Raw genomic sequence first — 19,682 nt, forward strand, 5'->3', positions numbered from 1 at the left:
TGTTATGAGTGACAAGTGGTTTGAAGATCTGTTAGTTGGGCCGGATCATCTTTTTCCATATTTCTCTCACTGCACGACTCGGAGTATTTATATCACTGTATCTGAGTGTGAATCACAGCAGCAGCTGATCGGAAAGAGAATTATCGTATACAGCTTTAAGGACACGCTGTCTCAGCCACTGCAAAACGTTTTAAAGCCTTTCCTGTACAGACCTCGCGGTTCAGAAACAGTTTCATCCCAAGAACTATAAATGCACTCAATCAATTGCTCCTTGTAGAACGGTTTGGACTTATAAGTACAATCACCCCACTGTAAACTTGCACTACAGTTATAATATCGCACAACCTGAGCCACTTTATAAAGCAGGTATTTACATATGATGACGATATCATTTTTAAGGTGAAATGCAGCATAATATGTTTGTTAAATTATACAGATAAAACTTTAACTTCATTTAAATAATCTATATTCTTCACTGGGAGTGTCGTGAAGGATAGAATAATTAAACATGTACTATGAAGATATTTCAATGTTCTTTAAACGTTTTGAAGAATCGGCGCTAAGCTTACAGATGGCTTAACGTCTATTACAGAGCTGATTGTATGGCGATCGGTTACTTGGGGAAAGAAAAGCACTGACTGCAGTGACGGCTACGCCAATATATATTGAATATAACACAGATAGAAAATAACAACACAGCTAAAAGCAGCGACAAATTTCGACAATAAATTATTTCATCGAAGTGAAACACATGTTAAATAACGTGCTTTAACTCCTATCATCATGAAAATGACATCACGTATACATCTCAGTATTTTAGTTATTCAGAGAGCTGTAATATCACGAATGTAATGGACTCTGTGTCCAGTTGGAAGAAGAGAGCCAGTTTAAGAAGCAAGTAGTGATTCACACACATAGATCACATACGAGTAGAAGATCAAATACAAAACAAAGCATTTAACGTGCTACTTTAATTACAATGTGATTTGAGAAACTGGTTAATTAAACGATTTTAAGATGAAGTTTATAATGTTCTACTAAATGACAAAATAAATTACGTGATTAAAGTGGAAATGTCGAGATTGAAGTTGACATTTCGTGCTTTTTCCCCACCGTGTGCCTTTTTTCTCTGTACCCTAATAAACTTTCATATGACACTCAGACAGTGGGCTTACAACTCTTCTTTTCATGGCAACTTTGATATGTGACTTCTTTTTTATTTCCGGCACTGTGCGATTTTGTGAATGTGAGCTTTCAAGTTTCTCCAACACGCTATGTCACTCGATCAACTTCATTTTGTTGAATATACCAGGTTTATTTGAACAAATAGTATGTTTTTCCTTTGCCTCCACTTGGTATTCGCTGAAATTATTATATTTTCCCCCCGTGCTTTTCCCATTGTCTTTTCACAGAAGGCTGCGCATAAGGCCGATTTATATTGATCTGCATATTCAAATAGGTGTAATTCTGGGAGGATTTGGGGCGTTACAAAATGCGCGTGCACGAGCGTTAGTTTTCACGCTGATCGGGATTTATGTAGCGGAAGAACGTGGAAGTTGGAGTACGCACAGATTCCTGCATCTGGATTTTTCTGTGCGTAAGCACATTTCGGCTTTTGTGCTTACGCTATGTTATAGTGCGAGTTCTACGCACGGCGTTATACATGAGGCCCCAGGACATTGCTACAATGGAGAAACGATACCAGGGCAACTGGAATCTGTCAATGCTAGCTGACTACTGTTGGACACTGCAACGTGATGCACCAGACATTAAATACAAAAGAAAATCAGGAGCAAAACACTTTAAGTTCCGTTGAATTTAATAGCTTATACGAAACATAAACGTGACTAAATACGTTATTATCAGTAAACATATAAAATGTCTGTTTCTCAGAGTTCCTACGTGATGCAGTAAAACCAAAACTATATTTCTGCATAGGTTCCTGTCACAATCAGCAAAAACGTTTCAGGAAGCAAGATGTTTAAAAAAAATTGTTGTGCAGTGTTATCTAAGAGTAGAATGACCAAACAGTTTACGACTTAACAGTAAAGGGAACTGGAAATAGTAAGAGATCACACAGATAAAGCACCCAGGGTCAAAGCTATTAGGTAGAACTTTCTGTCTCCTGAGGAGCAGTGCGTAACATCACAACATTCAGAACCCCCAGTGGGCTTTTTGCAGAAAGAACAGCCCATCTGAGAGACTAAGGCGGGCATCAAAAACAGAGATAGAGAGAGATATTGGGGAGAAAAACTCCATTTCCATCGAGAGACTCTATCATATCTGGCTGGAAAAACGCAGTCCACACATCCATCCTATCGCTGAATTTTTTAACACCAATGTTTGATCTGCTGTTAATCTTCAGTTCCCTTGTCTTTGTTTTTTCAGTCGATCTACGTTCCTACCCTCACCTATGATCATGAGCTATGGGTAGTGACCGAAAGAACGAGATTGAGAATACAAGCGGCTGAAATGAGTTTCCTCCGCAGGGTGTCTGGGCTTTCCCTTAAAGATTGGGTGAGAAGCTCAGTCATCCGGGAAGGACTCAGAGTAGAGCCGCTACTCCTCCGCATCAAGAGGAGTTAGATGAGGTGGCTCGGGCATCTGATCAGAATGCCTCCTGGTCGCCTCCCTGGTGAGGTGTTCCGGGTACGTCCAACCAGGAGGAGGCCCGGGGAAGACCCCGGACATGCTGGAAGAAATATGTCTCCCGGCTGGCCTGGGAACGTCTTGGGATTCTCCCGGAAGAGCTGGAAGAAGTGGTTGGGGAGAGGGAAGTCTGAGCCTCTCCGCTCAAGCTCCTGCCCCCACGACCCGATCTCAGAAAAGCGTAAGAGGATGGATGGATGGAAGGATGGATGGATGTCTTTAAAGAAATCTTTTTTTTTTTTGCTGCTTCTTACTTTGAAGCAAGAGTGAATTTTGTAATTATAAGTTTATAAACAGACTTTCCTATATTTACATATTCCATTATTTTCATTTGCTCCTATTGCACTGTTTTTCAATAAATACTTTGCTTTTGCATATCTTCAGTGGCTGAAGTGCACTGTTCAAAAAAATTAAGGGAACACTTAATCATCCCAGTCTAACACCAAGTCAATGAAGCTTCAGGGATATCACTCTGTCAAGTTAGGGAGTGTGAAAGAGAAATTAACTGCTTGCAAGCTACTAAGGGTTAATAGTTGACAAAGCCGTTTTGTTGTAACGGCAGGTTATTCATACAGGCTTCTGTCATAAGAGAGGGTGCAGTAAGCTGACCGAGGACAAGTTCCAGTTATATAGGAACGTGTCTATTTGACACAGAAAAGATGACCTTTCCTTCTTTACGGTCTATCTGACAAGTGAAAAAAATAAGAACGGGTAGCCCCTTAGCGTACTAAAATAAAATGCTAAAGACAACAATATTATGTTTTTTTTTGGATAAATAAGGGGAAGGGGGAGGAAGAAGAAAACAATAAAAGCCAATCGAAAAATACTGCCTTGCAATGCATGAATCCACATACTCATCTGTGACTGAATAAAAGGCTGATTGATTTGAACTACCGTAGATCCCGTTATAAAAGCCGAGAATTTCGTCCTAGATTTTTGGCTTGGAGTTTGGGGGTCGGTTTATACAACGAGTATCGTTTCAGATTCAAGAATACGGAAGTAAATAATGACTAAACCACAGAGCCATCTTTCAGATGAAGAAGTAACTTTGCATGCTGGTACTTTAAAGTAAATAAAGAATTTATTCAAAAAAGTAGTTGTTTAGTTGTTAATTGTATTAATAAAATTTATAATAAATTATCGGGAAGTTGAAAATGAAATTTTTTGTTTTGATTTACGATCAACATCTTGCGTTACGACCCGAATGCGGTCACGTGTATCCACTTGCGCGATTGTAAACAAACAACCAAGAGCGTTAGTAGCGTCAGTCGGAGCCCAGATACATGTGTTTGTGGATGTAATTTCCGTCATTGCAGTGATTTACCTATATATACAGTATATATATATATATATATATATATATAATTCATTAAGACCATGTAAGCAAGACACATAATTGCTAAGGAAGAAAGAGAAGGTAAAAGAAAGCGATCGCAATCGAAACGAAGATGGACATTGTGTGGAAATATCTCCTCTCTTCCTGCAGCCCAAAGATGTCAAATTAAATGGTGAGTACAGTATGAAATTGTTTCTAGAATAGAATGTTTTTTATTGTCGCTATACGCATCTACAGTGAGATTAAAAGCAGCTCCTTCAGTGCAGAAAAAAGTTCTGTATAGGGCTTGTATGGTTGTTTTTTATCCTTAGCATAACGCCGGATCTGCGGCCCCGCTTCTGCTTTCTTTCCCTCCTCCGTCTGTGTTGTCTCCTAGACCCGACAACAATCCACGGAGAGCCCGCTGGTTTCGCTATGTTGTCTGGGATGTTGTGCGTGTGATGAAAAACACTTGAAACAGATGTCTGGCTCTGGACACCAATGTCTATAAGGTTTTGAATGGTGTTGCGGATGTTCGCCGAACCGATCGTGCACAAACAAGGACAAAAAAAAAAAATACAAAAGCAACAAAAAAGTGCACTGAAAAGGAGAGCCCTGAGGCACTGTGACCATGCGCGCTGCCATACTCCTAGCTTAATTGAAGTGGGCTAGGCACTTTTTATAACTTTTTAGTTAGTACATTAGAAAAATTATTGGTGTTTTGGTAAATTATGCACATTATATTATATATCAAAAATGCCAGCAGTCTCAAATTCTCGCCGATAAACATTATAAATATACCCGAAGAGACACTTTTAAGGAAATTTTAAAAATTTTGCTTGGAGAAGGGGGTCGGCTTAAATACCGGTCATCGGCAAATACATGTAATTTAGTAGGTAGAGAAGGGGATCGGCTAATATACCGAGTCGGCCTGTATTCCGGGATCTACGGTATTCCTGTCTTCCACAGAAGCACAAGCGATTGTAAATCAACTTCACCTGCTTTGGTGCAAATGAAAGTGACATCTGGAGAGGCAACAGCAAGGCAACCCTCAAAAAGGGAATGGTTTTGAAGGTGGTGCCTACAGATAGTTGCTCGCTCCTTGTCCATCCTGATTGATTCTTCTCTAGTTTTGCATTTTGCTAGTGTCTTTCTCACTACAGGTACCTGCAGCTGTTTCAGGTTGCACAGGTAGTCCAGCTCCTACAGGATGGCACATTCATATGTGATGTCACAAGAAGGTTTGCTGTGTCTCCCAGCACAGTCTGAAGAACGTGGAGGAGGAGGAGATGGGCCATTACACAAGGAGAGGCTGTACAGGGTGGTAGTAGGGCATCATCTCAGCAGCAGGACCGGAGCCTGTTCCTTTGTAGGAGGTGGAACAAGAGGAGCACTGCCAGAGCCCCACAAAATGACCTCCAGTTGGCTATTGGTGTTGTATGTTTCTGACCAAACTGTCAGAAGCAGATTCCATGAAGGTGGTATGAGGGCATGATGTCCTCTAGTGGGACCTGTGCTCACAGCCCATCACTGTGCATCTTGATTGGCCAGAGAATACCACAATTGGCAGGTCTACCACTGGCGCCCCCATTCTCTTCACAGATGGGAGCAGGTTCACACTGAGCACATGTGACAGACGTGAAAGAGTCTGGAGATGCCTGGTGAATGCTATGTAGCTTGCAACATCGTTCAGCATGACCTGTTTGGTGGTGGGTCAGTGATGTTTTGGGGAGGCGTATACTTGGAGGGAAGCACAGACCTACACATGCTAGGCTGAAATCTTCAGAGCCATTGTCAGATCTTACGCTGGTGCAGTGGGCCCTGGTTTCTTCCTGGTGCAGGACAATGCCCAGGCCTTATGTGGCCACGGTGTGTAGGCAGTTGCTGGATGATGAAGGCATTGATGCCATTGACTGGCCCACATGTCTTCCAGCTATCGTCATGTAATGATCAGCCTCCTGGTATCTCCTCCATGCTCTTGAGACTGTGCTGGGAGGCATAGCAAACCTTCTTGTGACATCACATATGAATGTGCCATCCTGTAGGAGCTGGCCTACCTGTACAAACTGAATTGGCTGCAGGTACCAGTAGTGAGAAGGACACTAGCAAAATACAAAACTAGAGACAAATCAGTCAGAAAGGACAAAGGGGAGAGCAACAGTCTGTGGCCACCACCTGCAAAACCATCCCCTTTTTGGGGGGTGCCTTGCAGTTGCCTCTTCAGTGCACCTTTTGTCACTTTCATTTGCACCAAAGCAGGTGAAGTTGATATCCCCGAAGCTTCATTGACATGGTGTTAGACTGCGGTGATTAAGTGATCCCTTAATGTTTTGAGCTGTATAATAAAGTAGAAACAGGGCACGTGGTGTGGGGTGAGATTTGTCACTTTCGTCTTCACAGGGTTGCCAGGCTGTGGGGAAACGTTCCCAACAAAGAATCTTTTTTTTTGAATCAGATTTTTTTAGCGAAGTACATAGCAAACTCTTTAAAAGGAAATATAAGCCATTCTGACAGGAGTCACTATAAGGTAAAACGCCATGCTTGGCACCCACTCCCTACCCAACCAACCCAAACCCTGCTATGTTAAAATTGGTAGTGACAACAAAAGATTGAAGGAGCTCATGAGGACCAGCAAGTGAGGGAACAGCACAGCATCGACTCCATTACGAAGAAGAAAAGCTAAGGATTAGGGCTGTGGCCAGGACCTTGGTGCATCTATACTCCGACCTGATGTACCGTATCTGTCCATTTATTAAAATACTAGCTGTCTCCCACAGCTACGCCCGCGTAGTAGAGAAACAGGACAAACTTTAAAAATCAATAAACAAACAGGTATCGCTAGCTACGCGGAGACAAGGAAAGCTCCAAAAACGTGGCTGGGGTAGACCAATTTGAACGGAGGCAGACACGTGACTGAGGAGGACCTCACCCAGCTCCCGGCTCCTGACGTCATACTTCCCCCTCCCATTGGCCCGCAGCCTCCGTCTCGGATTAATACAAATAAATTGGTCCTGCAAGCGAACTCTGATACTTAGCATGATGAGCGAAATCGCAAAATCAACCAGAACGTTCAAGCAAATTACAGAAAAAAACCTGATCTAAATCCATGAAGTAGTTCTCTCGTGAAAACAGAACAGACGTACAGACAGACGTTGGATTTTATATACCGTATATAGAGAAGAGCCCCATTCATCCTCCCCGCTGACAACTCCAAAAGGATCAAATTAAGAAAGGAAGACTTTCAGAAAGCAAGAGAAAAGGAATCAGGAGATTGCCAGTGAGAGGCAGCAGGAATTTTGGCAGCGACTGTCCCTAATACAAATAGCCTCTACTGGATAAGAGATAAATGAAGTGAGGAAATGTCTAGAAGTAGGAAAAAGTGAGGAAATAAGGGGGTGTTAATAATGAAAATGCAAGTAAGAAAATCAGACACCCCAGACCAAAAACTAAACACGGATGGACAGTCCCAAAATATGCATAAGAGTACCTGGGGTGCAGGGAGCAAAAGTGACAATTTGGGTCAGAGGACAATCCCCAAGCATGTCTTTTACTTTAGGGGATGTAACATACAATCGTTCAGTTGACTTTGTTGATGATAAGGATTCCTTCAAATCAATTAGAAGTTTTTTAGAATTAAATTCCATGAAATTGAAGGAGTGGGAGAAAAACTGGTGAGCTGCACCGACTTAATTAACAGTGGGTGATAGGATGTTTTACAAATCATTACATATAACAGGGTTTCCCAACAGTTTTTCTGTGGTGGCACACTTTTTGTAACCATAAACATCCCAAGACACAAGACTGTTCTACTAACCACAAACACATTCTATCTCATACACGTCCTCGATTGTCCGAAGGGGTGAGACTACCAGAAAAGCTGGTAAAACATCAGCTCTGAGACCAGTGTTTGCAGACATCGCACTTAGTGACCACTTTGCTTGCATCTCCCAGCTGCTCTGTCACTTTGCCCGTCCCTGTCTGCCTCATAGGGTACTCATATGCCAACTCTCCACCATGTCCTGTGAGACTCTGGCAACCCCACATCCAGGCAGCCAGGAGACATGTCCAAAGGTGCTCTAAGTGCTCTGCCTGCAACATAGTGATCGTGGGTCTGATTTAATGCCAGCTTCTCCAGGTACCCCTGTCCTCCTCAAACAGGTCTCGACCACCTGTGGAGCTTGTCCTTATCAGGTTCAGATCAAGGTGCGCTACTCTATTATTTCCGCAGCACACCTGATTGAAAAACACTGGCATATAGTAGAGACACTGGTTTGCAATCAGGGGACAAAGTAAATGAGAAATTATACAAAGAATGGGAAACAAGGGTAGAAGAGATTAGAACCCGATAAGCTTTAAAGATGAAAGTTGTAAGTAAAAGCAAAAGGAAGATAAGGGGATAGAAAAGGATGATTTTAGAGACTGGTATATTTAAAGGCCTGACTCATGAAATATCTCACCCAGTGAGTGAATCCCTTTACAACAGCGTTTCTCAACTTTTACGTATTTGCGACCCAAGTTTTCATAACAGTTTTAATCGCGCCCCCCTAATGTTTTTTTGAAAAGAGCCCACTAATATCAATTTGTTCTTTTTTAATTAATGATATATCATAGATTTGATATTATACCTACTTAACTTTTATCAAGGGCGGCACGGTGGCACAGTGGTAGCGCTGCTGCCTCGCAGTTAGGAGACCCGGGTTCGCTTCCCGGGTCCTCCCTGCGTGGAGTTTGCATGTTCTCCCCGTGTCTGCATGGGTTTCCTCCCACAATCCAAAGACATGCAGGTTAGGTGGATTGGCGATTCTAAATTGGCCCTAGTGTGTGCTTGGTGTGTGGGTGTGTTTGTGTGTGTCCTGCGGTGGGTTGGCGCCCTGCCCAGGATTGGTTCCTGCCTTGTGCCCTGTGTTGGCTGGGATTGGCTCCAGCAGACCCCCGTGACCCTGTATTCAGATTCAGCGGGTTAGGAACTGGATGGATGGAACTTTTATCAACATTTATCTAACTCTATATCTATTTTTCTAGTATGAGAATGCAGTTTAAGTTATTTTGTTTTGGTTTCAATAGATGTATTTTTCATATTTTCGATTCTTGTTTTCTTTTTTTTTCCACATCTTTTTGTTACTTCGCGCCCCCCTAGGGGGGCCCGCCCCACAGTTTGAGAACCACTGCTTTATAAGATCTGGGTTGGAATGTAATGGGACCACCTGTAATGTGCAGACCAGGGTTGTGGAAATTAGGAGAGTGTGTTTCAAAGTCTTAAGGTGGCAGTTATACATCATTAGTTAGTATGTGGCACTAGCCATGGTGTATCAGCCTCCAATTGTCTAGATTACTCTTAGGAACCAAGGTGGCCTTTAGGTCTAGGACATATCCAGGGACACGCATGTGCTGTTCATGCTGAAGCTCTTGAGTCCTTATGTGGAGTACTGAGGAGTGACAGGCAATACAGGAATCACTCCTAATCAATGCTTAAGCACATTGGGTCTGGCTGTGCAAGGGAATCCAAAAATGAACTTGGTGATTTTCACTCAACACCACGATAATAAAGCAATTCACATCATTCAGATGTTTTCAGCCTATTCTTGCATAGCAATCATCACTGAATACAGGCACAGCACACATGCCGAAATCCATTTGTACATTGCAGGGACATTAAATTGCCAAGCCATACTACAGTTAATATGATGAAACTTCAGTAAACCTACAGTAAAACAAAGCATGACAATACAGAGTCCATTAACACTTCAATTAAGATATGGAGGAGAAGAAAACAAGAACTGCACTAAGCAGCATTGATAAAGCAAATAAACCTGTTTGGTTTCATGGTTAATTATAAAAGAGAAAGTCTCAGCAGAACACACAAAAAGTTCTGGTTTTGTTGATGAAGGCCACCTGGCAGCATCATAATCACATGGCAGGGAGCGTAGACAGAATATTAACTCCTTCTGTCAGTAAATCACAAGGTCCTCTTTATCTTTGGTGTCACAAGCCATGGGCAAGAGCAGCAACATCAAGTGCAGCAGGAGGATACCGAGAGAAAACCATGAAAAGAAGCAGCAAATGTCTAAGCCGCTCACCTCAAAATATATATATATATTACAATTTTTATGACATTGAACTTACCAAGACACACGTGAGTGTTGCATGCCTTGCTCTGTTGAGTAAGTCCTTTGCATTCAGAATATCGGCATGTGCGTCTTCGGATCTGTTCTCCTCCACCACAGGTGACGGTGCATTCTGTCCAAGCTGACCATTCACCCCAAGATTCGGAATCTGTAAAGGAGACAGCTCTGTAGTCAATGAAGCGGCTCTGACAACTCGGCTAAATAATACTATGCAAACAAAAATTGCGGTCTAAACGTGTCCTTAATGTAAAATGTACCATACTTACAATAGACATTACAGGGGTAACATATGTATGAAATGTTCTACATATGGGGTTAAGAGGGCTTTGCGTGTATCTTGAAGGCTCTCTTCCTACCTTTAATGAAGTCAGCATTTTGTCCAAATCAAGCCTTTCTGTTCAGAGAACTTTACTGTCACCCAGGGAGCTCCACGAGGCTCAGTGCTGGGTCCACTCCTGTTCATCAGTTATCTTCTCCCCCTTAGTAATATGTTCCATCATCATGGTATTCATTTCCATTGGTTTGCTCAGTTCTAGCTATCCACCAAACCTACATAGGCTTTTCCACTTGATATCCTCACTTCTTGTCTCCAGAACAAAAGGACCTGGATGACAATCAATTTCCTTACGCTCAACTGCAGTAAAATTGAATTATTAATCATAGGGTTTAAATCCATACTTGATAAGTACAACGCTTTGACCCTCTCCTTTGATGACTGTATTATAACCATTTCCGCTCCGGTAAAGAACCTGGTGCAATCTTGGACAGCACTCTCTCCTTTGCCCTGCATATAATGGCGCTTTTCCACTGCATAGTACGGCACGACACGGTTCAGTTCAGCTCACTTTTGGGGGGTTTTCCACTGGGAACAGTACCTGGTACCTGGTCCTTTTTTTAGTACCACCTCAGCCGAGGTTCCAAGCGCGCCAAACCGTTACCAAAACGTGATGTGTAAACTCTGCTGGTCACTGATTGGCCGGAGAAAATCGTCATTACTGCGTCACTGAACTTGCGACACGAGACACAACAGACCCGCTAGATTTTTAGCACAGCCAGCGAAGGTTCGGACGCACCATTTTGTTTCAACCAAAAATGCCTGTTTTGTGGTCTATTGAGGAAGTACAGACGTTCCTCTCGTTGGTAGCCGAGGAGCGGATCCAGCGAGAGCTGGATGGGGCGACACGGAATGAAAAAGTTTTTCAGGAGGTTGCTTGTGGCACGTTTACGATGATGTCACGGCAATAGACAACTATAACGACACGTGAATAATCCCGCCCACTCTAAAGCGGTACTAAACTGCAGTCGAAACGCAAACCGAGCCGAACTGAGCCGAACCAAGGTGAGCTGTACTGAACCGTGCTGTGCCGTACTATGCAGTGGAAAAGCGCCATAAAAAATATCTCCCAAACTACCTTCTACAGCAGTGTTTCCCAAACTCGGTCCTGGTGACCCACTGTCACTGCAGGTTTTCGTTCCAACCAGATTCCTAATCAGTGACAACACCTGACAGCACTGATCCCACTTAATTAGCTGGTATTTTTTTTTTTTTTATTCGACATTCAGAAAAGCACAGCAGCATGATTTGTACATTTATAAATATTTCTGCTTTTGCTATGGATTTAAATGCTTAACTCACTTTTGTTGATTTCATTATATTTTGCCCTTTCTCTGTGCAGTTTTCCCCCCTTCGTTGTATCTTAATATTGACAATTAAAAATGAGCAGAGTGGACACCCAGGCAAACAACGCTGAATCGTGAAAGTACTTTAGTGTCAGAGCCACTAATTAGTAAATAATGGATTAATTAAACAATTAGAACACCTGGAAAAGTAGAATGAAAATCAAGATGAAAATATTGTTAAAAAAAATACATTATTCTTATATAACTGCTTGGTACATTTTAATATATTTTTTTTAGCAAACTTTTCTAATTTCTATATTGTTCCATAAACACAGAACTTGGGAAATAACACATCACTTAATTAGCGCAGGAGTTAAATTAAAAACAGAAGCTGGTTGGAACAAAAACCTGCAGACACAGGGGGTCCCCAGAACCGAGTTTGGGAAACACTGTTCTACAGTATTTAGAATATTGCCGGAATGTGTCCTGCAATGATACAACGTAGCACTTTTATGTTAGTCAATTCCATAGTTACTTCCCACATTTACTACTGTAATGGCATTCTATATGGCATCCCGAATAAAGTCCTCCGCAGATTACAACTCATTCAACACTCTGTTGCCCTTATCACGCATAACAAGTAAGCAGACCTTGTTTGGCTCCACTGGTTCCCGGTCACTTACTGGTTTCACTTCAAAATTCTTCTCCTCACATTTAAAGCTTTACGTAACGTGTCCCCCATCTACAGTGCTTCCATAATGTTTGGAACAAGGACATGTTTGTGCTTTATGTATCCATTTGCTCCACGGTTTAAAAATTACAAATCAAACAATTCAGACATCGTGATTAAAGTTTGCATTTCAGACTTTCATTTAAGGGGATTTGGACACATTTTGGTCTCACCATGTAGAAATCACAACACTTTTTCTACATGGTCTTCTATTTCAGGGCACCATAATGTTGGCAAGTCTATTAAATCCATCATATTTAGGAATCTGTCGCATATCCCTCACATGCAATGACAGCCTGATGTTTGCCATTCATAGATGTCACCAAATGCTGAGGATCTTCTCTGGCGATGCTCTGCCAAGCCTCTAATGCAAACATCTTCAGCTCCTGCATGTTTCGGTGGGCTTGCCCCCTTAAGTTTTCTCTTCAGCATATGGAAGTCCTGCTCAATTGGATTTAAATTAGGTGACTGGCTTGGCCATTCAAGAATTTTCCATTTTTTACCTTGGATAAACCACTGTGTTGCCTCAGCAGTATGTTTGAATCATTATCTTGTTGTAGGATGATGCACCGTCCAGTCACTTTGAAGGCATTTACTAGAACTTGAGCAGATCAGATGTTTCTTTACACCTCAGAATTCATTGTGCATCTGCCCTCAGCATTTCCATCATCAATGAAAAGAAGTGTGCCAGGACCTGTGGCATCCATACATGCCCAAACCATAACACCTCCACCATCATGTTTAACAGATAAGGTGGTCTGCTTTGGATCTTGCGCAGTTCCTTTTGGTCTCCACACTTTGCCCTCGCCATCACTCTGATGCAGGTTCATCTTTGTCTCGTCTGTCCACAAGACCTTTTTCCAGAATTCTCCACGATCTTAGTTCTTTTTTACAAACTGAAATCTGGCCAAACTGTTCTTGTGGCTAACTAGTGGTATGTATCTCTCAGTGTAGCCTCTGTATTTCTGTTCATGAAGTCTTCTGCTGATAGTCGCCTCTGACACGTCCACATCTGCCTCCTAAATACTGTCTCAGATCTGTCGTACAGGCGCTGTGGGCTTTTTCTTGACCATAGTGAGAATTCTTCTGTCATCAGCAGTGGAGGTCTTCCTTGGCCTACCAGTCTTTTTATGATTACTGAGCTCACCAGTGTGTTCTTTCTTCTTAATGATATTCCAGACAGTTGATTTAGTTAATCTTAAGGTTTTACTGATGTATCGAAGGGTTTTATTCCAATTGTTCAGCCTCTTGATGGCTTCTCTGGCTGTCATTAACATAGCTCTTGTTCTCATGCTCAACAATGGAAACTACAGACTCCAAAGGGTAGATTTAAGCCATGGTTATCTTATGAAGCAATGAAACCCACCTGAGGAATCACAAACATCTGTGACGCCAGTTGTTCCAAACATAATGGTGCCCTGAAATAGAAAGACCATGTAGAGAAAGTATTGTCATGTCTACATGGTGTGACCAAAATGTATGGAAATAGTCTTAAATTAATGTCTGCAATGTGCACTTTAATCACATCTGAATTGTTTGATTTCTAATTTTAAACATTGGAGCAGAGGAGCAAAAGTAAATCAAGGAAAAATGTGTTTTTGTCCTAAATATTATGGAGGGTACTATAAAACTGAGGTGTTAGTCAATGCCTTAGTTACTTCCCACATTGACTGCTGCAATGGCATTCATTCTCTCATCCTGAATAAACTCCTCCACAGATTACAGATTCATTTAAAACTTTGGTGCCAGGATCATCACGCACCCCAAAACAGAGGACCATATCACACCTCACCTAATTCAGTTCCGTTGTCTCTCTGTGGCTCATCGCGTCAGCTTCAAAATTCTTCTCCTCACATTTAAAACTTTACATAACATGGCTCCCAGCTACATCACTGGCCTCCTCCACCCTTACACTCCTGTTCATTCCCTGCAATCCTCATCGGCAGGTTTACTGACTGTCCCAGCTGGGCCTTTTCTGTTGCTGCACCCGCACTTTACTCTCCCACATCTGAAATCTGGACTCTGTTACAAAATGTAAAGCTGCTTTAAAAACCCATTTATTCTGACAGGCCTTTGCACTGTGAGCTAACTGTTCTTTATGATTTCTGTAACCTACTGTTGTCCGATTTCACTATTGATTATTGTTTATTTATTGTTTGCTTATTAATTGTTTTAATCTTTACTGTTGTTTTATTACCATGAATTTTAATAATGGTCTGTTTTACTCCGTGAGGTGACCTTGAGTGTCATGAAAGGCACCGTAATTAAAATTTATTATTATTATCATTTCCTTGGCAATATTTGGACTTAGAAAAATATATAAAAATACAGTTGATCTATAAATGGTGTTGCTGCTGATGATAAATTTAATTAATCTCAGAGGGGAAATTGTCTTTTTGCATGACCTTTGGGGTCAGAGAACAGGGTCAGCCATTGTACAGCACTCCTAGAGCAATTCTCAGGTTATGGGCCTTGTTCAATCCTTCTACCAGTAACTGGATTGGAACTCGCAACCTTCCAGAAGGCACAGCATTAGACATTTCCTACTTCGAGACTTCAGTTTTTAGGACTGAAATTAGAGATACTTTATCAAAAAACACAACCTCAATATAAAAGAAATAAGATATCCCCAGTAGCATACATACCTTCACAAGGGAACGCATTACAGCTACGCTGTTGCTCTGCATCTCCTAAACAACCTCTCCCACCTCCCTGTGGCGCAGGGTTACTACAATCACGATATCGAAACTTAGTGCCAACACCACAGGTTAAAGTGCAAGGTGACCATTTGGACCACGGGCTCCAGTTGCCATCTAAGCGACATCTAGGATCTGACTGGCAGTAAAGGTGGCCTTCTTCACAAGTGCTGTAGGACAAGGATGGCATTAAGATCCAGTGACTACACATGTCATTCAGAATGAAGAATGGCTTTGAGTGTGAAATGAACATTACCAGTTTTGACAGGCAGTGTAGATGGTCTCTCCAGGTTCACTGTACATCCAGACTATTGACTCCGGCCAGACCCAAGATCCATTCCCCACACCAGAGCCATCTGAGATGAAAAGACATAAAGTGCAGTTTGGATTAGACTTATTAAACTTGAACGCTATCTCAGAAGGTCTAAAAGGTGATCATTTGAGTTCCTTTGACTCTGACTTGAGTTTATAATAATAATAATAATAATACATTTTATTTCTTCATAGGAACCTTTCTAAACGCTCAAGGACACTGAACAATAGATAAAACATCCATCCATCCATTATCCAACCTGCTATATCCTAATTACAGGGTCACGGGGGTCTGCTGGAGCCAATCCCAGCCAACACAGGAAACAAACTCTGGGCAGGGTGCCAGTTCACTGCAGGGCACACATACCCACACACCAAGCACACACTAGGGACAATTTAGGATGGCCAATACACCTAACCTGCATGTCTTTGGACTGTGGGAGGAAACCGGAGTACCCGGAGGAAACCCACGCAGACACGGGGAGAACATGCAAACTCCACGCAGGGAGGACCCGGGTCTCCTTACTGCGAGGCAGCAGCGCTACCACTGCAGCGCCGTGCCACCCTACATAAAACATTATAAACAAAACTAAAATACAAAAATTGAAATCAGACAGAGCAATTGTAATCAAAGAGAAAAACATCTTAAACAAATTAGTTTTAAGTTTAGATTTGAAAAGTGAGAATGATTCAATATTTCTAAGCTCAGATGGTAGTGAGTTCCAGAGCTGGGGAGCACAGCAACTGAATGGGGCAGTCAAGTGGATGGAGGAAGAGAAACTAAGTGTACGGGAGAAAATGGCAACATGGAGGAGGTCAGACAGATATGGAGGGGCAAGGCTGTAGATAGTCTTAAAAGTTAGTAGGAGAATTTTGAATTGAATGCGGAACTTAACTGGAAGCCAGTGAAGCTGCTGTAAGACGGGAGTGATATGGTGAATAGAGGAGGTTCTAGTAATGATGCGGGCAGCTAAATTCTGGACCAGTTGAAGCTTATAAAGAGATTTGTGAAAAAGACCAAAGAAAAGGGAATTGCAGTAATCCAGACGAGAAGTGACAAGGTTATGAACAAGGATAACAGTGGTGTGGGGAGTGAGGGAGGGGCGAATACCATTAATGTTACGCAAGTGGAAAAATGCAGACCAGGAGAAGTTATGGATGTGGGACTGAAAGGATAAAGTACTGTTAAGGATGACACCCAGACTCTTAACCTGTGGGGAAGGGAAGAGATAGAGATAGAGTGAGGTTAGGAGCACAAGCTTATACAGCGCATTGCTGTACCCACCACACGACAAACCAACTCAGGATCCAGATTAGGACTCGAGTGCAGCCATGCAACGGGTGACTCCTCAGCACCATGCTAGTTCACATGGAGTGGAACAGTGGGAGGTTTTTTATGGTGGCTGAAGTGCTAATTCTGCCACCAAACCCAAGTTTTTCCCTGCAGGTTGGAGGGCCTACCTCATTGCAGGGATGGATGCAGATTAACGTCATACCCAGGACAGAGCAATTGCAGGTTAATGGCCTTGAGGAGACAGAGGAATTATCAATAAGAAAGGAAAAATGATCAGTTTTAGATAATGTTGATTTTGTACCAATGAGGAGAACCTCGGTTTTGTCACTATTTAATTTAAGAAAGGTTGAAGAAAACCAGGATTTGATTTCAACTATGCAATCAGTAAGGGAGGAGGGTGGAAAGGAAGCAGTAAGTTTGCTAGTGAGATAGAGCTGGGTGTCATCAGCATAACAGCATAATGTTATATTTACAAAAGATACTGCCGAGAGGAAGGAGGTAAATAATGAAGAGGAGGTAGCTCAAGGACAGAGCCCTGGGGCACACCTGAAGTAACAGCAGTGGGTTGGAATGTGAAACTTTTAAGATGAACTAACTGAGTACAGCCTGAGAGGTCGGATCTGAACCAATCTAGTGGTATGTGGGTAATGCCAATTGAAGATAATCTATTGAGAAGAGCAGTGTGACCAATAGTGCCAAAGGCTGCACTCAAATCAAAGAGGAAGAGAATAGTAATTAAACCAGAAGCAGCTGCCATAAGGAGGCCATGAGTAATTTCGATAAGTGCCGTTTCTGTACTATGGAGGAGGCGAAAACCAGACTGGAACTGTTCATACAGATTATTTTAAGAGAAATGAGAATGAAGTTGAATGCCCACTATTTTTTCAGGAATTTTGGAAATGAAGGGTAGATTAGAAATAGGATGAAAATTACTGAAATTAGTAGGATTGGCACCAGGTTTTTATGTTTTCCTCCTGTGACTAATGTCATATAAACAGCCATGTTTCTCATATCTAAAGCCTTAAACACGTATAAGTGTTTTTAGTTGTTCTTATTGCAATATGTCTGCTCTCATATTACTTGGTGTCTACAGGTGGGGGTCAGAGATTTATGAATGTCTCTTATTTAAAAGTATTTTTAGAAAATAGTATTCATATTTTATGCAGTAAGTATAGCATACACATTTAAAACACAGCACCATAATACAGTTATGACTTCTAACTTACACTATATGGCCAAAAGTTTGGGATACCTAACCATCACATCTACAAGTATATGAGCTTGTAGGACCTCTAACTCCAAAACCATGGGCATTAATAGATAGATAGATAGATAGATAGATAGATAGATAGATAGATAGATAGATAGATAGATAGATAGATAGATAGTGTGATGGACAGCCGGGTCCCATGCCCAGCCGGGACGCCTCTGCTGCATACGTCCCGGGGGAGCCACCATGGACAATGCAATGCCTCCCCCGGAGTGCCTCGGCGCAGGACCCCCTAGCGGCCACCCCATCTCCCAACCGGACTGTGGTGGACTCCATGTCCCATGGAGCCACGGGGGAGACTGAGGAAGGACCCACTGCCAGGGAGGCTGCCCCCAGGCGCCCCGGATGAGGCATTGCACTGTCCATGGTGGCTCCCCAGGGACGTATGCAGCAGAGGCGTCCCGGCCGGGCATGGGACGCGGCTGTCTGTCACAATAGATAGATACTTTATTAATCCCAAGGGGAAATTCACAATTTATAATATGGAGTTGGCACCCCACTTGTTGTGGCTATAACAACTTCTAGTCTTCTCAGAAGGCCTCTCACAAGATTTTGGATTGTGTCTATAGGAATTTGTGTCCATTCAGTCAAAAGAACATTTGTGAGGTCAGGTACTGATCCTGGACGAGAAGACCTGGCTCACATTTGGTATTCCAATTAATCTCAAAGGTGTTCAACAGGCTTGAGGTCATCGTTCTTTGCAGGCCACTCGATTTCCTCCACACCAAACTTGCCACAAAATGTCTTTATAGTCCTGGCTTTGCTGTTGCATAACATTGCTTTCCCCAAACTGTTCCAACAAAGTTGGATGCACACAAGTGTCTAAAATGTCTTTGTATTCTGTAGCATTAACAGTAACCTTCACTGGAATGAAAGGGCCTGGCCCAAACCTTAAAAAATAGCCCCAGACCATTATCCCACCTCCACCAAACATTAGAGTTGACACTGATGTGAGTTGGCTTGTTTTATAACAGACCCGGGGTATGTCTATTGCCACAAAATTGTACTCTGGAAGCACTTCTGGGTCAGGATGAACAGTCAAGAAGAAGGCAAGTCTTCTCTGGCAGCACCCAGGGACACCAACAGGGCTGTTCTCCTGAACTACAGCAACCGTACAGGGGATACTCTGATCTTGGCAGGTAGTTTCCCTTAGTCCACCATTATTTTTTCTCCCTTACTGAGAGAAGGAATAGGAACCATCCTGGTGGGGTGCGCCTCCATTCACGCTGTTCTTCTATAAAGGTCCTCCAGAAGGATAAGGTACCACTTTACATCCCAATTGGCATGCCAGTTCATCTGTTATGTCTTTCACTATATACAGTTAGGTCCTTTTTTCTAATTTTGGTTCTGTACATTACCACAATGAATTTTAAATGAAACAACTCAGATGCAGTTGAAGTGCAGACTTTCAGCTTTAATTCAGTGGGTTGAACAAAACGATTGCATAAAAATGTGAGGCAACTAAAGCATTTCTTTAACACAATCCCTTCATTTCAGGGGCTCAAAAGTAATTGGACAAATTAAATAACTGAAAATAAAATGTTCATTTCTAATACTTGGTTGAAAACCCTCTGCTGGCAATGCCAGCCTGAAGTCTTGAACTCCTGGACATCACCAGATGCTGCGTTTCCTCCTTTTTAGTGCTCTGGCAGGCCTTTACTGCAGCGGCTT

At 42.3% G+C, this 19,682-nt stretch overlaps 1 protein-coding gene across 1 annotated transcript in view; it reads right to left on the reverse strand.

The window, feature by feature from the left end:
* scospondin (subcommissural organ spondin) overlaps positions 1–19,682 on the reverse strand; it is a 417,078-nt gene that overhangs the window by 129,116 nt on the left and 268,280 nt on the right. The window contains exons 73-75 of the mRNA XM_039754138.1: positions 15,392–15,491; positions 15,085–15,305; positions 10,088–10,237 (exon numbers count right to left, since the gene is read on the reverse strand). Of these exons, the coding sequence (XP_039610072.1) occupies positions 10,088–10,237; positions 15,085–15,305; positions 15,392–15,491 (471 nt within the window). The remainder of the gene's footprint in view (positions 1–10,087; positions 10,238–15,084; positions 15,306–15,391; positions 15,492–19,682) is intronic.

Source organism: Polypterus senegalus, chromosome 5 (genome assembly GCF_016835505.1).
Source record: "Polypterus senegalus isolate Bchr_013 chromosome 5, ASM1683550v1, whole genome shotgun sequence".
In the NCBI taxonomy this organism is placed as follows: Eukaryota; Metazoa; Chordata; class Cladistia; order Polypteriformes; family Polypteridae; genus Polypterus; species Polypterus senegalus.